Here is a 22,883-nt window from a genome sequence, read left to right on the forward strand (position 1 = left end):
TTCCAAATTAGCCATAGTAGAAATTTACACTACAGAAATTGGCCAACACTACAAGTCAAAGGTTTTTTTTTTTTATTGTTGTATTGCTTATCTATAGCAGGTTAGGAAACTACAGTCCACAGACCCAAAGCAGCTCATTGACTGTTTTTGTATGGCCCATGAGCTAAACATTTTCTCTCTTTTTTAAACATTTTTTAATGTTTTTATTTATTTTTGAGAGAGAGACAGAGACAGAGACAGAGCATGAGTGAGGAAGGGGCAGAGAGAGAGGGAGACACAGAATCGGAAGCAGGCTCCAGGCTCCGAGCGGTGAGCACAGAGCCCGACGCGGGGCTCGAACCCATGAGCTGTGAGATCATGACCTGAGCCGAAGTCGGACGCTCAACCGACTGAGCCACCCAGGCGCCCCTAAACATTTTCAAATAGCTGCTATTTAAGTTCCTGTATACTATCCTCAATCTTGCATCTTAGACCACAAAGTCTAAATTATTTCCCACCTGGATCTCTATGGGAATAATTTGCCAGGTCTGGACTTAAGAAAGTTATAGAGAAGAAGTTAATAATTCAAGTTAAACTTCCAAGCGTGTTGTGTCTCTAGCCATCACATTGTGAACAGCATGTGCACAAAACCATGCTGTTGTTGACAAACAGGTGGAGTTCAGACAAAAGTCTTTGTGGTATCATTGTCTTGTTAGGGGAAACAAAAATATCAACTGTATTCTTGTTTGAAACTAGAGCTGTGCATCATCTGCAATGTACAAGTTGCACAAAAATTAACTAATTCATTCATATGAGATTCAATCGACTGTATGATTATTTACGAAAAAGGGGTTTTTAGAAATTGTGTGCTATATATTCTTTATATCAGTAATGTGTGTGTGTGTGTGTGTGTGTGTATGTGTGTGCACACCTATATATTTTTTCCAGACATTTACCAGCGTACTACTAATTTCCCTTGTGTCATCAGTCTGGGCTGATCTCTGAGACTTGCATGAACAATCGAAATGATGGAAGTCATATTCTGAGACACTTCACGTTAGGCCACAAGAATTGCAGCTGCTGCCCGAGTCTCTCAGAAAGCTCGCTCTGTGGGGCGCCTGGGTGGCTCAGTGGGTTGAGCGCCTGACTTCGGCTCAAGTCATGATCTCGCGGTTCGCGAGTTCAAGCCCCACATCGGGCTCCGTGCTGACAGCTCGGAGCCTGGAGCCTGCTTCGGATTCTGTGTCTCCCTCTCTTTGTCCCTCCCCCACTCCCATTCTGTCCCTCTCTCTCTCTCTCTCTCTCAAAAATAAACAAACATTAAAAAAAAAAAGCTCGCTCTCGTGATTGTCTCTCTTGGAACCTACGTGCCACACTGGGCGAAACTCAAGCCAGGTGACAGTCACAACTGAGCTCACAGTTAACCGCCACCTGACTGTTAACTGCATGAGAAATTTTGAGCAAGCACCGTCCAGCTGAACTCGATAAACCCATAGAATACGAGAAATTCTGACTCCTATAACCTCCACGTTCAGGGAATGGCTTGCTACACAGCAGCACATGACTGGAATACGGTTCCGCTTTGGGGAGGAGGCAGTGAGGGGGCAGCTAATTGGACCCAACACATCATGATCTCAGGAATCCTGGCTCGGGGGACTGCAGCCCTGTTTTGTTCCGAGCTCTTGGTTCAGAAGCAAGTACAAGGACATGTTTGGCTGGGGGGGCGGGGGGCGGGCTTGAAAACAAAATGTAACAGAAAGGGGGGAATGGTAACGAATAATACACATCCACCTTTGCTTATAAATCGGAATCACCTAACGCCATCCTCCGCTAGAGATGCAAGTGAAATACCCTCGAGCACTGACTCTATCTTGTTCCTTCGCTACCAGTCAACCCCACCCGGGCTTCCCGGACCGGCGCGCGGCTCCTTCCGCAGCCTGCTTGCTTGCTTTCTGCACCAAGTCAAATCACCATTTTTGAGGCCAGCATCGCTTATATTCCCCTCCCCGCCCCAGCCTCGTTGCATCCTCTCTCATTATCTCATTCCCACTGCACAGCTGCCTAGGGAAGTCAGTGGGAATTTCTGAGCCCGGAGGAGAGGTTTATGCCCGGGTAAGGCTCTGTGTTTTCTCTAGCCCCCTTCCCGTCTCCTCCACGTGAACGCATTTTTATCAGGATTACAGGAGAGAAGGACAGAGGCCCAGGGCACTACCCTGTGCCAAGAAAAGCACAAAGCACAATGAGTAACTTTACAGTCTTTAAACTCTGGATCACCGTCTATCTCATTCCTGCGGCAAAATGGTAGCTAGAAAAGCTATGTTGAGGTATTTTGTACAAGGTAGGGAAATAAATGCACAGAAGTCAGGCTAGATGGGCCAAGTTAGAGAAGATGGGGCTAGATGGGCCAAGTTCTGTGAATCCATATGTGAAGTCCATGTGAAATCGGCCAATCGGTAAAACAGAGAAAAGTTGTCAACAAACATCAACTTAGCTCCAACTTAACTCAAGCTGTAGATCTGAAACAGGAATCCCACCATAAGGCATTAGAAGGCACTTCTAGATAGGCTGGTTTTCAGGCTTCTTTGGTGTCTTTGGAGTATTTTTGGCCATCTACAGAAGGAGCTACCTACATACAAACTGTAAGGATTCTAAATATGATAAGCGTCAGCTGCTTAGTACATTTTGTTTCAAAGACAAAGTGCTGTTGCCACCGATATGATAAGCCAGTTTTTAAATAAGGATTTTTAATTCTCTCATCTATCTCAGTTATGTCTTATTACCAAGAACCACTCATTGTAGCTCCAAAGGAATGTTAGTCCACTTTTATGGTTCTTTCTTTCATTTTTTTTCATCCTGCCACTGTCCTCAAGAAGCTACGAATTAGTAGCTCTAAATTCATCCTTCAGATGCCTCACACACACTGATTATTAAATTCACACAATGAAAGTTACCGTGTTTGGCATTTCCTTCAACCCCCTTTGGACCCTTGGGCCAGGCATGAACTGAGAACTCCTGACACCTCAACTATGCAGAGTTTTGTTACTTGGGGTTAGTATAATGCTCAAAAGTAATACTGCTTCGTTCCAATAAAAAAATCTCTACCAGGAGCGCCTGGGTGGCTCAGTAGGTTAAGCATCTGACTTCGGCTCAGGTCATGATCTCACGGTTCGTGGATTCGAGCCCTACATCAGGCTCTGTGCTGACAGCTCAGAACCTGGAGCCTGCTTCGGATTCTGTGTCTCCCCCTCTCTGCCCCTCCCCTGCTCGTGCTCTGTCTCTCTCTCTCAGAAACAAACTTAAAAAAACAAAAAACAAAAAACTCTACCATTAAATTTTTTTTCAATAACTGCTCTCCATTTGGAGTACTGATCTGAAAACGTTAAATCACAGCAAGGTAAACCAGAATACTCCTGTTCTTGAATTCTAGAAACGGGCTGAGAAGAAACATCACACTTTCCTTCCTACACGGTACGTCCTACCCAGTCCCTTGCCCCGTAATCTTTGTTCCTATTTACTTTTATGTACTTGCTTTATTGACCAAATCTCCTCTATATCAGGGGCTGAAAATTACTTTCAGTATGAATACTTGGGAGTTAGATGATGTTTATAAATAAAAACTAATGATTTTTAAAAGAAGCAAAGAAGTGAAGACAAAGAGGAAGAAGGGCTGGTATGAAGAGTAGAGAAAAGAAGGAGTCAACCAAGGACGGCTTGGGGAGGTCTAGCCTGCAATCACTGACTCTAGACGACTCACTGGTGAAGCCCAGAGGGGGCTCAAAGCCTACAACTAGCCTTGCCCAAGGGTATCATATCCCAAGCAGTGAAAACAGTACTGGGGTGGGACAAACGTGGATTTTACTTCTGACTGTACTTTGGACAAATGATCTAACCTCTTAAGATTCCAATGCCCTCACCTGCAAGATGGAGATCGTGGCAAAGACTGGCTAAGTATTTTTCGAGGTGGTTCTTCTTGGACACGTAGCTAGACTACATTTCTTTGCTTCCCTGCAGCCAGACGTGACCACGGGACTGCGCCGACGAAAGGTGAGCAGAAGTGATGGATGCTACGTGTGGTCCTCCGAGCTCTTCCCCCCTCTCGGTGATAGAATGGAGATACCTGCAGGCATCTTGGGAGCTACACAGTGAGCATGGTCTCTGGGTCACCCGCGGCCACTGGACCAGGAACACCAAAGTGGATCACTGCACCGGCAAAACCTGAACAATTTCTGTGTTGAGTCTCCGAGAGTTGGGGTTTATCTGATATAGCTGTTAGAGCTACCTTAACCCCTACAGGGGGGACCACAGCACGCTTGTCTCATGAGCTTTCTGCGAGGGTTAAATGAGATGATGCTTGCAAGTCCTCACTCTACTGTCTGCTACGCAATGAGCGTTCGCTATCAAATGTTGACTCTTGGGGCGCCTGGGTGGCGCAGTCGGTTAAGCGTCTGACTTCAGCCAGGTCACGATCTCGCGGTCCGTGAGTTTGAGCCCCGCATCAGGCTCTGGGCTGATGGCTCGGAGCCTGGAGCCTGTTTCTGATTCTGTGTCTCCCTCTCTCTCTGCCCCTCCCCCGTTCATGCTCTGTCTCTCTCTGTCCCAAAAATAAATAAACGTTGAAAAAAAAAATTAAAAAAAAAAATGTTAACTCTTTAGCAAGGAGGAGCCGGCATGCCTGGATAGTAGACGAAATGGAGGCACTTATGACTTAAAAACCTGGAGGCGAGGTTGCACAGATTTCCACTGGTTGGCCAGTTGGGTTCGAAAAGTCACCTTCGGTGTAAGCGTTTGGTGTTTTAAAGAATATGCTAAACAAAAATAATCTATGCTCCCTGGAAATATTAACTGTTATGCATTCCACGACACAACAAAGTACGTACTTACTCTAACGGTGCTTCCATCTTGAACACCAGAATCTCTAAGCTCAAACAGTGAGAAATCATATTTGGTGCTGAAAATCGGTAAACCAGATTTTGGACTGGTGTGCACAAGTCTTAAAGCCCCGGTTACAATGGTTCCCATGATGCTTCACTGCGGCCTTAGAAAATGTTCCCTTTTGTTAGGGAAGAGTTTAACAGTGATCTTGGGAATTCATTCTGGTCTGGGCTCTAAACGCTAAGGGAAAATGTTGGTACTTTTCCCTCCGCGGCGTTCCAAGGTGCAGCTTGGCTGGTAATCTCTACAGGGCAGAATGAGTCAGCGGTCTGAGTCACTTTACCAGAATGTATCCCATGTGTTCTGTTCCAGGTCTCAAATAGCAGAGTGGCTGGTCATGAGGAGGTCCCGGGCTGAGAGCACAGCAGAGCCCTAGAGAGAAAACAAGCCCTAACACTTCCCTCAGACTCCAGCTCCAAATAAAGGAGTCGAAATGTCAAGGGTAGAAAATCCCCACTGCTCCTCATTTAAAGGAAATTGATTTGAAATGAAAGTAAGAGGAAGCAGCAACACATCAAATGTGCTTAGCAGGCAATGGGTTCATTCAGACAGTCTTGTAAGTTTTATTCCTTGAAATTGTCGGGAAATGACTACTTTTACAAAAGTATACTTCACTGGTTGAATTGTGTCCCCCTCCCCACCCCCAGATTTATATATTGAGGTCCTAACTTCCAGTACCTCAGAATGTGACCTTATTTGGACAGAGGGTCGCTGCAGATATAGTAAAGATGAGGTCATTGAGTGGGCTCTAATCCAGTATGGCTGGTGTCCACATAAAAAAGGGCAAATTTGGACACAGAGACAAGGAGAGAGGAAAGATGATGGGAAAATAAAGGCAGAAGGGTGCCCTGGTGGCTCAGTCGTTAGGTTGACTAGTCGTTCGTCAGACAAGCGTCTGACTCTTGCTTTCGGCTCAGGTCATGATCTCACGGTTTGTGAGTTTGAGCCCTGCATTGAGCCCTGATTTGGGTTCCCTGCTGTCAGCAAAGAGCCCACTTTGGATCCTCTGTCCCCCACTCTCTCTGCCCTTCCCCACTCACGTGGGGAATATGTAGTGTGTAAGCCCCACAAGATGTGTGCTATATTTGGACTCAGAACAACCTGGAGGTCATGTGAAAGGGAGAGCATATCTTCTCCGTGGTCCTAGCCTCCAAGTCCTCCTTGTTAAGAAGGGCTCCCCCTCTGGCCATGCTTCTGGTAAAGGCCACTTTTTATCTACTGCTCCTCAAAGTTACATTCGTTCTGACCTCATATGGAGCAGAGCACCGAAACTCTGTATCATGACAATTATTTGCTTTCTGTGGTAGATCTTTCAATAATGTCTACAACACTGATTAGATTACAACTCTTATCTGTGATATATACTACCATGAAAATGAGAAAGAAAGGGGTTAGTAGCTTTCTCCTTACAACGTGGAGGGCCAGAGGTGACCCAGCTGTCAAAGCAATGGTTTTACCTCCTAAACCTAATTTACCTCAATTAACTTAAAATATTGTCTAACTGTGATTGAATAAATACATGAAACGAGCTTGAAATTCATGGAAGACACGATAACTATTTCAGTCCTAAGCTGGTCCTTTAGACTTAATTTTGCAAGAGTTTCAGGGAATGTTAAAAACAATGGAGAATTTATAAAAGTCATCAGGAACTAAGTCTTGAGATATGCTGAAGTATCTACAAGACTATGAAACTTAGAAACTATGAGACTTAGAAACTCATAGGAACTGGGGCGCCTGGGCGGCTCAATCGGTTGGGTGACCCACTCTTGATTTCAGCTCAGGTCATGATCTTACAGTTTGTGAGTTTGAGACCCACGTTGGGCTCTATGTTGATAGCTTGGAGCCTACTTGGGATTCTCTCTCTCTCCCTCTCTCTGCCCTGCCCCTGCTAATGCACGCTCTCTCTCTCTCTCTCAAAATAAATAAATAAACTTTAAAAAGATTTAAAAAAAGAAACCCAGAGGAACTAAAAATATTTCTTTGAGAATCCAAAGGGCGTTTAGACAGCTGCTCCAAAACACACAGAATAAGATTGTGGGTATTCCATCATGATTTTAAAAAGTGAGGTCCATGGGAATGGGAAGGAGGCTGAAATATAATCAAATGTGAGTAGGGATCAGAAAACACCACATCACGGGATGCTCTGTGGAGAAAACCAAACTCTTCCCTTAACTGGGAGATTTTTTCCAACAGACAGACTGAATAAATAACGTATGTTTTCTCTTTCAAAGAAATCATAGGAAGTTACTAAGGAGATGCTTTCCCATTTCTCAGTCATCTTTACTATCCCCATTATGCACAAGTGAAAAGCTCTCATTCAGCTGATGGGAGTTTAATCTGTGTACCCTTCTTTACATATACAAATGTCCTTCCTCCTCCCAGAAGATCATATAGTGTTTCCAGAGATATACTTAACTGCCTGATTAATTACTGGACCTCTACGTAAATTACTGTAAACATGTAGATGATCATTTTATCACTTATTCAGCTCGACCAACATTTACAGTTTAACATATCTGACAAAGCCATTTATATACCCCTATAATATAACTAAAGGTACGTGAAAGCTATGGTAAGTCTATAATAATAGCCTTAAAATAATTTGCTAACTACAGACAGTTCCCTAAGCAATTACAAGATGCTGTATGTTAATTTAGAAAGGAATTCCAAACAAGGCATTTAAAACCTAATAAGATGCCATTAAATGAAGGGAGACAGGGGAGGGAGGAGGGGAAAGAAAACCCTAAGGCTCGAACTAGGAGAAATGATTCTCTGAGCTACTGACCCTTGCAAGATCCACGTTTTCCTTGGATTTCTATACACAAAGCAGATTTCTAATTGAAGGTGATTATCTAGTTACTACATCCCAAATTGCATGTGTTTCTTGTATTGAGTCATATCCACATCTAATTATATGGAGCATTTATTAATATGAAAGTCCATAGAAATAGCTGAGTCAACCTACGAACTACATACAATGAGAACGTGCTCTATAAACCATGAGGCACTGTATAACCACCAAATGTGATTATCTCCAGTGACAACAGTCTGCCTCCTGGTACTCATATGGATCTATTCAGATTGACATCTGAATTATGATGTCAATCCACTGGGAATAAACTTTCCACAGAAATTACAGAAAAAAAAGCACCTGGTTTGCTCTTGGTTTTTCTGAGGTATGGATACCTCACACGTACCTGCTGGTCACTGGAAATACGTCAATATCGTCATCAACACCATGAGGAAAAAGAAAAAGCATGGCAACACACAATTCTAAAAACAAAAAGATGAAGTGCTATACAGCACTTTTTGTCTACATAAACTTGAGAGCTGAGTGCCTCGATCAAGGCAACGTAACAGTAAAGAAATATGCAGACTTCTGCATGGCACAAATGTGCTTCTGTAAAATATCATCCCCGTTAGTTAGGTTAATTAAGATGAACATACAAGTCATTGAAAACCCCCAAAGTCGACAAAAGATAATTTACCAAGGAAACACACAAAGGCAAAAGTAATATTCACTCTGAGTCATTCATTTAACAGATTGGAAGGAGCGTCTTATGAATACTTGAGCTGTCACCATTGATTACCAAAAATGACACGCATCCAAATAGCTTACAAGGGCCAAAGGACAACCTGTTTTCCTACAAAAGTTCGATGGACAATGTGGGCTGGTGCACAGAATGAGTGGAAGTGAATCTGATCCCACATACAATCGCCGCTATTAAGCGGACTATACATACGCACACATACAAACTTGAGTATTTGCACTGTAGGTTTTGTTGTACTCAGATGAATGAAATAGCACTCATCTTGGGAATCCATGTTTGGCATTTTTCATTGATTTAGCACAGTGTTTCCATCCAAAATAATAACCTGCATTCCTAGTCAAATATATCACAATGAAGCATTCAAAGCAAAAGACCGACACTGACTTATGCTGTAGAATAATCTTTTGTAAAATTTGTCATTGCCACCCCCCCCAAAATAAACATTCCCACCCTTACCTCAAGGGTCATGTTCACGGTACTGATGGCCACTTTTATTTCTCCATCTGACAGTTCTTTTATGTCCTTCAGCATTGTCTGTTCAATACTTAAACCTACAGATGAGAGGGGAAAAACATTATTTACACTTGGGGAACTGTTTTGGGTAATATCAAGGGACTATGTAAAGAATTCACCCTGTTAATTTCAATGTATTCTCCCAATAAGATCTCTTTTACCCATAACGAACACACACATTAAAGCAAAAATCACATCAGAGACAGTATTTGCACCAGTTACGTTCCTAGCAAGAAATAGAATTCACCCCTCATCACACACACACACACACACACACACACACACACACACACACAGAGTTTTTAATGGTAGGACACATACAGAAGTATGGGTAGGGCCAAGAAAATGAATAAAAGATGGTGAGGCATCCAGACACTGGCAAAGGGACAAGGGAAGAAACAGACCTGAAAGTACAGGAGAGGGGCCGTCAAAAACTTAGCGTCAAATCAGTAAGGACGCAAGGGAGAAATAGTACAGCCTCTTTATTCTCCTTCCTTGGATCCTCACATCCCATGTGTTACTAACGCTTTTCACTAACCAGAAGGCAGAGGATTAAACACTCAGAGGTCAGCCTCTAGAGGCCCACAGCAGACCAGGGCAGAGAATGGAATGGGGAGGAGTGAGCCAATGACCAAAACCTAACATAATCATGCAAGCTAGCTAAGGAATACATCGCAAGATCAAAATTTGCTTTCAGGATGGATTCAGTTGGGCCTTCATACTTTCTATTGTAATTTAATTCAAAGTGCACTTCATAGGGGCACCTGGGTGGCTCAGTCGGTTAAGCGTCCGACTTCAGCTCAGGTCTTGATCTCATGGTTCATGGGTTCGAGCCCTGCATGCGGCTCTGTGCTGACAGCTCAGAGCCTGGAGCCTGCTTCGGATTCTGTGTCTCCCTCTCTCTCTGCCCCTCCCCCACTTGTGCTCTGTCTCTCTCTCCCTCTCTCTGAAAAATAAATAAATGTAAAAAAATAAAAAAAATTAGAACTCTCTGCCAATCACAGCAGTGTGGGCAAACAGATGGGTATGAAATATTTTCCTTTGACTTGAAGACTAACAGGCCACAATCTATCATACTGCAGCATAAAATGAGTTATAGAATATATTGTGACATTAAAATCTTGGGCTAGTCTTGAAAGCGAATGACATAAACGCACCCCATCGTGCGGCCACACTTACACCTACACGCACGCGTGTACATTGGGAGCAAATGCGCCAGGGCCCCGCCCACACGTCCTCACACCTTCCGTGGCCGTGTGCCCCGGCATGACGCCCAACCACGAAAGCCCGCTCTGGGGGGGATTAACAGCCCCCGGGACTGAGCAGCCCCCAACAGTCCAGTGGCATGCTGGTAAATATTTAACAACCAACAGCGAAGCTTGATCTGTAGCGTTTGGTCATCCCCGTGGTGGCAATACTCCCACCAGGGCTGATTTCCAGCTGCCAACCCAACATAATCCAATTCACAAAACTCCTGAGTTTTAACAACTGGCCCCTGGAGCTTGGATGAGCAAGTTCTAACACACTTGGGATCTAACACACATGGGATAACACTGAGGTGCAATTTCTCTCTCTTTCCCCGGGCTCCCCCCCGCGGGGTGACGTTATGGCTTCCCACAGAGCTAACCTGCCCCATCCCTCCGTCCCCTCTCAGTGCTTCTTGGGTTCCTCTCCAAAATAAACTGCTTTGCCTCTGGCTCTGTCCCCGGGGGATTCCAAACTGAGGGAGAAAGCTTTGTCTGGGTCTGGCCTGGTCACTCGCCAGCTGTGTGCGTGATGACCAGAAAGCAAAGCCGCCCTTCTGTGCCTCAGTGTTCACATCTGGAAACTGGGGGTAATACCTGTCAGGATTGTCATGAAGACTCATATAATCCGTGCCAAGTTATTCCAGCATCCGTGAATTATATCTGTTTCTCATCATGATGAAACAACTGAGCCAGGAAATCCACTGTCTTGATAAAGCTTCGATTTAGAGAATAATTTTATCTGCTTAGCTGTCTTCGCTCTTCCTTTTTCTTTCTAAAATTAATTGATTTATGAAATCCCGTTGTACTTGACGTTGCTCCTGCCACATTGCTCAGAATAGAACCTTCTCGGCACAGGGATTTCATGTAATGAGGCATCCGGGGTGCACGTTAGACGCGTGAATTACCCACACATGCAGACGCAAAGGCCCCAGAGGTGAGTCTGCGGTACGGGCTGCCTGCTTCCAGGCGAGTCAACATCATGTGCCTGACAATCTTCCACAAACACGGACAGTAGGGAAGAAAACAAAGGCGCTGGCAACGTGCCACCCCAGAAACCATCCCTACTCAGGCGCTGTGACACAGCCGGGGGACAGAGTCACTCACCCTGAGCGCTGAATTGGGTCTCCTGCAGGACGTTGATGATGTCCTCTCTCGGAGGCAAGCTGGGAAATTTTTCTTCCAGGATAGAGAGAATTTCTTCCTGCTTCTCTGAGATCTTCTCGGATTCCATGGTCATCCACTTGAAAAGGATGCTACCTAAAAGACATGAATGAAAATGGCCTTTCACTTTCCAGCCAAGCCAGGATGGGAGCCAGGAAAATCCATGTTTTCTGGCTTGTCTATCCATACTTCCACTTTCAGTTTCTTGTCTGGACCAGAGGCCTCCATGGAGTAGCTTTCAAGAGGCAGGTGTTAGAAAACGCTTCAGATACTGTCTGCCCCGTCTCTTTGATCGCCAGGTATTAATCTCTGCAATGTAACAGCCTATTGCACACTTTGTAGGACAGAGTTTATGGGTAAAGGAACAAAATGGATAGCTTTCCCCACCCACACAAACCTACAAAAATGATATTCATGTTTTTATCATTTCAGAATGGAATTTAATGGCAAACTCTTTTAAAATATTAATATTATTTACTATTTCCCTTTAATATTCCCTTTAAGAGACCACAGAGGAGACTGCTTCCATTCATCACATTACAGGGCTCACAGATGAACTTCTTCCTTTTAACAACTCAAGGACTGCATAGTCTGTCAGCAGGAAAGGAATCGGACAAGGTGGTGAATCTGGAGCCCATTCTCAATCTCCCAGGAACCACACACTTCTTCGAAGTTACTGTTCTCCATTTATAAGAATTCACAAGCTGGGGGTAAATTACAGGCCTCGATTACACAGTAATTTGCCAACAGGAATGACCATCCTCTGACAAACTCCTGGAATTTTCTGTGCACAATCACACCGTGAAAAGGATTTGCCACTTGTCACATCCCCTTCCCCTGTATCTTGATCCGGGCTAACATGGACCACGGGGGAGAGAAAAGTTTTACTTATGATGAATGACGAAACTCTCTAAAAGTCGCCACACTTGTTGATTAATCAAGGTGTCACCATCTCTCCCAACATGGGGCTCGAACTCATGACCCTGAGATCAAGAGCCACCTGTTCCACTGAGCCAGCCAGGTGCCCCACCACTTGCCCATTTTAAAACAGAAATAATACTGCTTTCCCAGCTTGCAAAGTTATATTGAGAATCAGTGAATGCAAATATTATAATAACAGTAAATATGCCAAATATATTTAAAGCATTTCATTCACTCATTCATTCATTCATTCATTCATTCCTTCAACAAAGAAGCACTTGCTATGGGCAGGGCACAATGCTAAATGCAATGATTCAAGACTGAGATACAGCCATTCATGCCCCTTGAAGCTCATAGTCGTTTAGGGGCTACAAATAAGTAAACACATACAATTCCGTCATTAGAGGGACGAGGAATATCACTGGGGAATACACAGTACTCTAGATCTAGACCAGAATCTAGGAGTCACAAAAAGCTTTGTAGAGAGAGTTAACCTTGGGTGAGACTTGACGGATAACTTAATGTAAAGGAAAAGTAAGAAGTTCACGGTCACGTAGACCATGTGCAAAGGCACTGAGGTGGGAGAGGCTCTGGAGGGATTCTTACAAAACGTAAATGTGAGGGGCACCTGGGTGGCTCAGTCGGTTAAGCATCCAACTCTTGATTTCAGCTCAGATCGTGATCTCACGGGTGGTGGGACTGAGCCCCGTGTTGGACACTGCACTTACAGTGAGAAGCCTGCTTGGGATTCTCTCTCCCTCTCTCTCTCTCTCTGCCCCTCACCCATCCCCCCCTTTCTCTCTCACTCAAAAATAAATAAATACACGTTAAAAAAAGAATCCCTCTAGCTACCAAGCAGAGAATGAATCAGACAAAGCATACCAGGAGAATTAGAAGGCTGTTTTAGATGAGTGTCAGGGAAGAAGCAGTCCACAGGCGGAGAAGTGGACAGATTCAAGATAAATTATCATTTAAAGGTGGGGAGCAGTCAGCTGGATTCTTCGGTCTGACAATTTCTGGCACAGAATCCAAAACATAAAGATGGCTTTTCCACTCTTTGTTGAGGCAACAGTGAGTCTGAATTTCAAAAAAGACCCTCATCTGCTTCTGGCTCTGATAAACTACTTGTACCAAGAACAAGGAGCAAAGCTAGATAAAAGACCAAAAGAAAAAATTACACTAAAATATATTTTCAAAAATCTGTGATGACATCAGGCAGTTACCCAGGTGACTATCTTAAAAGTGAAGATCCTGGAGAGAAGGAAAGCGCGAAGGGGTGACGCCCACGCTTGGTGTTGTTCGTCCTCTCTGGGTATTTGTTAATTTAGAAGTTGTAGCTAACGAGATAAGAAGATTCACAGACCTAACAATAGTTTCACAGGGGTAGGGAGGCAAAAATTGAGGTTTAGGGCTCTCTGCAGAGAAGGAGTCTCGGGTTAAATAACCCAGGTTTTGAGAGGAGGCCCCTGGAGAGCCATACCCTGGGAAAGAGGTTGGAGAAAAATGATCTGCAGGGTGAGTCTGGTCTACCACCAGATTTTCTCAATAAAGTTTTGGTGGAATACAACCTCACTTATTAACGTTGCTCATGGATGTTTTTGTGCTATAATGATGGTGTGAGTAGTTGCAACAGAGACTGTAGGCCTGCAAAGCCTAAAATTTTTACTGCTTGACTTTACGCCGATAAAGTTTGCTGACCTCTACCACAGCCAAAGGATGAAGCAAGAATAGATTAGTCCTGAAGACGACGCAAGTCCTGATTTGAGTCAGCTCAAACACAAAATAGATGAAGTTTCTCTGACATTCTTCTAGCTACCTCTGGTGCCAGAAGCCTGTCCCCTCTGGAGCAAACAAATCTCATCATCCATCGCTTCGTTGTCTCTACACCTTTCATGTATGCTGTTCAGCAATCAATGACAAATTACCAGGCATTAAAAAATATATATATGATCAAATGACTGAAAAGTTCAGGGGGAAAAAAAACTCATGAGAGAAGGAACGGAAACAGAACTAGAGGGAATTTTTAAAAAGGAGCTGGAGAATTACAGTAGAGAATTAGAATCTATAAATAAAATATGCAAAAGAAATTTTTAAACTGCAAGTTTAATCATTGAATGTAAGAACTCAAAAAAAAATAGGCATGCCTGGGTGGCTCAGTTGGTTGAGTGTCTGACTTTGGCTCAGGTCTTGATCTCACAGTTCGTGGGTTCCGGCCCCACGTCGGGCTCTGTGCTGACAGCTCAGAGCCTGGAGCCTGCTTCGGATTTTGTGTGTGTGTCTCTCTCTGCCCCTCCCCTGCTTGCGCTCTGTCTCTCTCTCTCAAAAAATAAAATAAAGGGGTGCCTGGGTGGCTCAGTCAGTTGAGCGTCCGACTTCAGCTCAGGTCACAATCTTGCAGTTGGTGAGATCGAGCCCTGCATTAGGCTCTGTGCTGACAGCTCGGAGCCTGGAGCCTGCTTCTGATTCTGTGTGGGTGTCTCTCTCTCTCTCTCTACCCCTCCCCTGTTCATGCTTAGTCTCTCGCCCTCAAAATAAAATAAGCATTTAAAAACTAAATAAGTAAAATAAAAAGTTTAAAAAAAAACGTATAAAAAGAACTCAAAAAATATGTTCAATGACAGATGAGATCCACTGAGAAGATTAGTAAATTGGAAACTAAGTCAGAAGAAAATCTCCATGCTGAAGTATGGAGAGACTAAAGGGATGAAAAATCTACAGATGAGCATAAGAGACCCAGGGAACATGGAGAAAAGGCCTGACATACTGCAATGGAAGTTTCCCTTGGAGGAGAGAAAAACGGGACTAAGATTATATTTAAAAAGGCAACAGTCGGGGCGCCTGGGTGGCGCAGTCGGTTAAGCGTCCGACTTCAGCCAGGTCACGATCTCGCGGTCCGGGAGTTCGAGCCCCGCGTCGGGCTCTGGGCTGATGGCTCAGAGCCTGGAGCCTGTTTCCGATTCTGTGTCTCCCTCTCTCTCTGCCCCTCGCCCGTTCATGCTCTGTCTCTCTCTGTCCCAAAAATAAATAAAAACGTTGAAAAAAAAATTTAAAAAAAAAATAAATAAATAAAATTAAAAAAAAAAATAAAAAGGCAACAGCCAATCACCTTTCAAAATTAATGAAAGATACTACTCCACGGTATTTGTGTTCAACTATGAACCCAAATCAGGATAAACACAAAGAAAAAGACCTCTAGCCATATGACACTAAAACTGCTAAAAATTACAGAGAATAGAAATTTGAAATCAATCAGAAAAAGAAAACATGACTGTCAAAGGTACAACAATAAAAGGGAGAGCTGACCTCCCCCAAAATGATGAAAGTCAGAAGACAATGGAATTGTCTGCAAAGTACGGATAGAAAATAATTGCCAATCTAAATTTCTGTACTGAGTGAACACATGAAAAAATGAAGGCAAAATAAAGACGTTTCCAGAAAAATAAACTGAAATGGTCTGCCAAGAGAAAACCCACACTGAAAGCAAGTAGGAGCAGAAGAAAACCATTATATGTGGAAGCAAAGAAATGAAGGAAGAAAAGAGGCGCACTGGAGAACGAGAATACGCGGATAAGAATAAATCAATGTTCATGGCATAAAACAATTGCAATATCTTATGGAGTTTTAAATTTATGCGTGATTAAAATACATTCCAGTGGCAACAAATTGCAGAAGGGACCAAGTAGAGGTAAATCGCTCTACGGTTCTTGGACTGTCAGGAAAGTGATCAAAATATCAATTTATATGAAATTAGAATTGTATGTTATAACACGTATGTAACCACTAAAATAGCTTTCTTAAATAACTGATATCTCACAAACCAATGGGGGGAAATGTAATAGCAAAAATACTTTAATATAATAGGAGTAAAGAAATAAGGAAACGGAAGAAATGTGAGACAAGTTGAAAACAAACAGCAAAGGGGCGCCTGGGTGGCTCAGTCGGTTGAGCGTCCAACTTCAGCTCGGGTCATGATCTCACGGTTCATGAGTTCGAGCCCCACGTCGGGCTCTGTGCTGACAGCTCGAAGCTTGGAGCCTGGAGCCTGCTTCGGGTTCTGTGTCTCCCTTTCCCTCTGCCCCTCTGCCTCTCACACCTCTCACACTCTGTCTCTCTCTCTCAAAAATAAATATTTTTTTTAAAAGACAAAATTATCAAACTGAATTTTAAAAGCCATAATAGCAATATCCTGTTTTGACTTATGCCTTGGGGTGCCCGGGTGGCTTGGCCAGTTAAGTGGCTGACTTTGTAAAAGCACACCTGAGATATGGTGAAATATGTTGAGATATGTGGAAAGACTGAAAGTAAAAAAGTAGAAAAGATGGAACAATTGTATGATATATTAATTGGAGACAAAGTAGACTAAAGTTCCCTAAGAACCGGTAGGGAAAAAAGTCTGTAAAGATGTAGAATATTTGAGCAACAGGAGTAGCAAAGTTGACCAAACTGGCGGGTATTAAACACTGTCATCAACAATGGCGGACTAGACGTTCTTGCTTAGCACAAATAAGACGTTAACCCAAACTGACCATCTGTTGAGGCATAAATCAAGTCTTTTTTTATTTTTTTAATGTTTACTTTTGAGAGACGGGGGTGGGGGGTGGGGAGGAAGGGTGGAGAAAGAGGGGGACACAGAATCCAAAGCGGGCTCCAGGCTCTGAGCTGTCAACACAGAGCCCAACGCGAGGCTCGGACTCATGAACTGTGAAATCATGACCTGAGCTGAAGTCGGCCACCCAACTGATCAAGCCACCCAGGTGCCTCAAGTCTTAACAAATTTCAAAAAATTGCAACCACAGAGTTACCATCTATGGCCACCATAACAGTCTGAAAATCAGTAATAGGACAAAACTAGAAAATTCCCAAATATTAGAAAATTAAACAACACACTTTTTTTTTTTTTAATGTTTATTTTATTTTTGAAAGAGAGAACGTGCAAGCAGGGGAGGGGTAGAGAGAGAGGGACACACAGAATCCAAAGCAGGCTCCAGGCTCTGAGCTGTCAGCACAGAGCCGGACGTGGGGCTGGAACTCATGAGCCATGAGATCATGACCTAGGTCAAAGTTGACGCTTAACTGACTGAGCCACCCAGGCACCCTAAACAATGCATTTCTAAATAACTCATCGCAAAAGAAGAAATCACAACATATTGTAATATATTTTAATTGAATGACAATGAAAATATGACATTTAAGTGTGTGGGATGTAACCGAAGCTATGCTCTGAGGAAAAAAACCTTTAAAAGCATCAGATGTTAGGGGTGCCTGGGTGGCTCAGTTGGTTAAGCACTAGATTCCTGGTTTTGGCTCAGGTCATGATCTCATAGCTTGTGAGTTCGAGCCTCAAAATGGGCTCCACACTGATAGCACTGAGTTTGCTTGGGATTCTTTCTCTCTCTCTCTAACTTAAAAAAATTTTTTTTAGGGGCGCCTGGGTGGCGCAGTTGGTTAAGCGTCCGACTTCAGCCAGGTCACGATCTCGCGGTCCGGGAGTTCGAGCCCCGCGTCGGGCTCTGGGCTGATGGCTCAGAGCCTGGAGCCTGTTTCCGATTCTGTGTCTCCCTCTCTCTCTGCCTCTCCCCCATTCATGCTCTGTCTCTCTCTGTCCCAAAAATAAATAAACGTTGAAAAAATTAAAAAAAAAAAAATTTTTTTAAAAAGCATCAGATGTTAAAAAAAAAAAAACAGCGAACTTAACTAAAACATGTCAAAGGAAGGATATAATAAAAATATAAGTGTATTTATATATAAATATAAGTTATATAATATATAATAATATATAATATAAATTTTGCAATTTGCATAAAAATATAGTTTTTTAACTGTTTAAGAAAAAAAAGAGAAGAGTGAGAGAAGGGCATAATTTAGCAAAATGAGGAATGAGACAGTAACATACTACAGATTCTCCTAATACTAAGAGATAAGAACAAACTGTAATAGATTATAAAATTCGTCCGAAAATACTCCTGAATAAGTGCTTCTGAATAATACTTCTGAATACTTCTGAAAAAAAAACCCTCAACTTGTGAAACCTGGCAGGAAAGAAATTTAAAATCTAGATGGTTTTGTATCTGCATAAAAATGAGTCCCATTTCAGGGCACCTGGCTAGCTCAGTCGGTGGAGAATGTGACTCTCCATTTCAGGGTTGTGAGTTCAAGTGCCCATATTGGGAGTAGAGTTTACTTAATAAAAAAAAATTTTTTTTTAATGAATCCATTACACTTACTATCCATTGTTCCGAACTTCTAAGAGATACACTAATTTTATACAAACTCTTCCAAAGAATAGAAAGAGAGAACACTTCCCAATTTATTTTCTTTCAGAACCTAGCATAATCTCAATACCAATATCCAACAGGGACATCACCAGAAAGCAGAATTAAAGGCAAGTCTCTTAAATAAGCATAGAAAAAAAAAAAACCCCAAACCAAACAAAAAACTTTTTAAACTAGTCCCAAACCAAATTAGCAATATATTAGACGTTATCATGTAGTCACCAGGTAGGGATTTCCTAGGAATTAAAGGACAAATTAACACTTAAAAATCAACCAATATAATTCAGCATATTAACAGAAGAGAATATCATCTGACCATCTCAGGAGATGTCAAGTAGTAAAACTATCTAAAATCCAGGATTTAATCATTATATAAAATCTCAGCCAAGTGGGAATGGAACACAACTGCCTAAATTTGATGAAGGACATTTATAAGAAGCAAATCAAAAAAGTAAACCTTGTATTTAACTGTGAAATACTGAAAGCCTTCCACCTCAAATCAGGAATGAGACACCTGCTATTTCTATCCATCACTGCACACTGGCCAGAGCAATGAGACAAGCAAAACAAGTAAAAGGTATAAGGAAAGGAAAAGCAGATCTAAAAACTGTCTTTCCTCACAGATGATATGTTTGTGTATACAAAGAACTCAAAAGAACCTACAAATGAGCTTGACATAGTAAGTAAACTTAGCAAGGGCGCTTGGTACCACTTTAATAACACAAAATCTCCTGTATTTCTATAAACCATCACAATTAGAGAATTGGATTTAAAAATTAAAAAAAAAACTGTAATAGCATCAAAATGTAAGATCCTTAAGAATAAATTTCACAAAAACGCGCCTGTCTCACAGTCGAACTAAGAATCACCTTTTTTTTTTTGATTTGGGGATCTTAATTTTAAAATACATACAATAGAAAGCAGTATTCAGAAAGTAGCATTGCACTAAACAAAGTCCTACAGAATAAGTCAATGAAAGAGACTTCCAACACTGATTTATGAGTCTGACATGAAAATGCAAAACACGACATACTAATGTAGGAGGGAAAAAAATAACTCAAAATCTTTCTCACCAACAACTCCGAGTTGTTTTTACTGCAAAGGAATGGTTATGGCCCAGCTTTATTCAAGGGATTCACCGATACCAAATTTTTCTATTTCACATTAAAGACCCATTTACGTATATGCTTAACTAAATATCAATGTCAGGCCATATAAGCAGCCAAAGGCACCTCGTGGCAAAATCAAACCTGTTTTTGGAGTAAGAGTTGATTTAACTTCCAGCAAATTCTGCAGAACTAAAAAAACAAAAATATTTAAACCCATACACATGTACCCAACAGTGTCGCAGCTATTCACAGGCCAGGGGGGTTTAACAAGAAGCAACAAAGAAAGCAATTATAATAAAATTATAACAAACATTTCATTCCCTTAGAAAAAAATCAACCACAATGTGCTTTGTTCAAAAGAATGGCAAAGCGAAGGACCTTTTGCCAAAAGCAATCGCAGTACATTAATATTAAACATGATCTAATGAAGTCAGAAGTGGTTTGGGGAAAACATTCACCACAGTAAAGGCATATTCTGCATGATAAATTCTTAGCAGAAAAGAAGGGATTCAAACCCCTTTCCTTGTTTCACTTGGGATTGATTCTTTTTTACACTGAAACAAAAAAATTAAGGAATGAATAACAGAGAGAGGGAGGGGGGGAAGAAGAAAGGAGAAAAAAACAGATAGAAAATACAACTTCGTTCGCAGTTTTGCCTGAAAAGGGATAATAAAAAAGAAGCCTATTATTCTAGTGCTTAATAATCTTATCGATTTAAAACATGTGAATTTAAGAACGAGGCTTATCTTGGCATGGCATAAGAACTCGGAGGTTGAGGAATTGTTCTGGTTTTATATCTAGCAAAAAAAAAAAAAAAAGTAATTTCTTTCCTGTACCCACCACACAGATCTTCCCTCTTCCTGAGCAAAACAGGATGGATGAAATTCCCTTTGGACTCTGTAACCATTTTGGGAGACAGATGATTCACTGGGAGACATGATTCCCTCTTTGGGCAGGAGAGGAAAAAAAAAGAAAAGAAAAGAAAAAATCTGGCTCTGTTCCTTTCCCATCTGACCTCCTTAAAAGGATCTTTTTTGAAGCTGTTAATCCAGGCTACTAAAATAGCAAGCAACTATTCTTTATTGAAGTTCAAATGGCATTGCCAATAGAAAGGAGAGACTGCGTTTTCTTGAAAACCTAGGACATAGGTTTTCTGCGTCCTACGCGATGAACAATTGCCATCGTTTGGTTTGCTATACGTAGTGAGGCTCTGTCAAGGTCTTATACAAATAAATGTGACAGGCCTTTCGGTGGGGGGAAGCGTGGTCTTAATGGAAACCTGACTGGTAATCAGTGGCTGCAATCTTATCATTGCCAGCTTGTTCCCAGAAACACACACGCACGCACACACGCGCGTGTGCACACACACACACAAATACACATGCACACAAATCCCCAATGCGATGATTCAGCAATTTAATGCAGCTTACATTTGGCAATACTCCTCCGGTGCACACCTCTGGGGAAATTAAAGAACACGGACTGAGGATTCTGGCAGGTCCACAATCGTTTGTTTTTGGCAAACACTCAGGGCATAGCCCAGCACCAACTTTAGGCCACTCTGACTGCATCCGGTGACTTTTAGAAAGATGCAGACTGCAGCTTGTTTGAAAACGATACCAAAAAGGTCATAGAAGCAGAGAATAGGAAGGGAAAGAAAGGAAGAGCAGAAAGAGCCGACAAGGAAAGGCAGAAGGGGAGAAAAAAATAAAATAAAATAAAGAACCACAACAGAAGAAACAGATGTGGGGTGGGGGAGACGAGTAAAATCTCACTTCCAAAAGCCAGGGTCATTTAGGATCCCATCCGAACAAGCACATTCTCTTCGTAGACAAATAACTTCTTACACAAATAATTGCAAAGTCATCTATGGAAGTAAATCTGTGTCTTTCCAATTAAAGGTGATACTAATGATCTGTATCTTGAAATCTCAGCAACCTGTAGACTAAAGAAATTTAGAATGGAAAATAAGGTTGCTAGTCTTAATGGTGAAGTTGATTAAAACAACACCAATACACCAATTGGAGAGTTGAAACTATCAGACACACGGCACCCAGTTCCTGTGTAAACCGTTACTTCATATGACTGAGGATGTCGATGACATTATTAGGGGTATTTTCCGGAAAACTGATGCACGGAAAAAATTCTCAGATTTTTTTTAAATGAGGAACTGGCATATGTATTTGTTTTAGTAACGATATAATTACAGTGAATTTGATTTTGATTTTTTCATTGGCTCCAAGAAGCTCCTACACCAAGTTTTGGACTGAATACAATTTTTACAATTTTTATTCCTTTCTCAATATGTTGTTTTGTTTTTCTAGACTCTTTTTCCCTTGTTTTATTATATGCGCGTGCATTTTTGTAAACAACTTCAAATATTCTATAGGAGAAGGAAGGACCTGAGTAATAAACGGAAAAATGACAGATGACCGACTTCTGCAAATAGATAGTACATTTGATATAAATGTAAAGATCTAATAACAATGAGAGTATATGCTATATGATTCCATTTATATAATATGCAAAGCAGGCAAAACCAATCCGTGGTGTTATGGGTACATCCGGAGGGAGTAAAAATACACAGGAAAGCGAGGAAGCCTGGGTCATAAAAATGAGAATGCCGGTTACCTTTAAGGAGGGACTGAGGAGTGATGGGAAGGAGCACAAAGAGGTCTTTTTATTCAATTTCTTTACCTGGGTAATTGTTAAAAGGATGTTCCTTTTGTGATAATACTCTGAGCTTTTTATATTTATGTTTTGTCTTCCTTCCTGTATATGTAGTATACTCCACAAGAGGATTAAAATTATATATATAATTATATACATACATATATATATATGTAGACAAACAAAAGATGAATAAAAACAAAGGCTTGCAAAGAACAGAATAAGTTCTACCAGGATTTCTAAAAACTAAATAAAAATAAGAAGAGGGTTCATTACTGGAAAGGACAATGTCCAAATTCTGGGCGTTAAGAATGTTGGAGGGATGGGCAGGAACGAAATGGATGTTACTCTTTCACAGAACTACCTAAATCAACACATTCATAAAAAGGAAAGTTATAGGGGTGCCTGGGAGACTCCGTCGGTTAAATGGCTGACTCTTGATTTCAGCTCAGGTCACCATCTCACGGTTCATGGAATCGAGCCCCACATCGGGCTCCACGCTGACGGCGGGAGGCCTGCTTGGGATTC

General features: G+C 42.0%; 1 protein-coding gene across 1 annotated transcript in view; it reads right to left on the minus strand.

Moving 5' to 3' along the window:
* Nucleotides 1–4,114: 4,114 nt before the first annotated feature.
* Nucleotides 4,115–22,883, minus strand: part of LOC124524088 (protein prune homolog 2-like) — a 50,493-nt gene continuing 31,724 nt past the window's right edge. The window contains exons 5-9 of the mRNA XM_047096127.1: nucleotides 11,327–11,479; nucleotides 8,919–9,013; nucleotides 5,112–5,155; nucleotides 4,857–4,927; nucleotides 4,115–4,266 (exon numbers count right to left, since the gene is read on the minus strand). Of these exons, the coding sequence (XP_046952083.1) occupies nucleotides 4,115–4,266; nucleotides 4,857–4,927; nucleotides 5,112–5,155; nucleotides 8,919–9,013; nucleotides 11,327–11,479 (515 nt within the window). The remainder of the gene's footprint in view (nucleotides 4,267–4,856; nucleotides 4,928–5,111; nucleotides 5,156–8,918; nucleotides 9,014–11,326; nucleotides 11,480–22,883) is intronic.

This window comes from Lynx rufus, unplaced genomic scaffold, assembly GCF_022079265.1.
Source record: "Lynx rufus isolate CCGP_SWC_20201006 ecotype Redwood Valley unplaced genomic scaffold, mLynRuf1.p SCAF_10, whole genome shotgun sequence".
Classification (NCBI taxonomy): domain Eukaryota; kingdom Metazoa; phylum Chordata; class Mammalia; order Carnivora; family Felidae; genus Lynx; species Lynx rufus.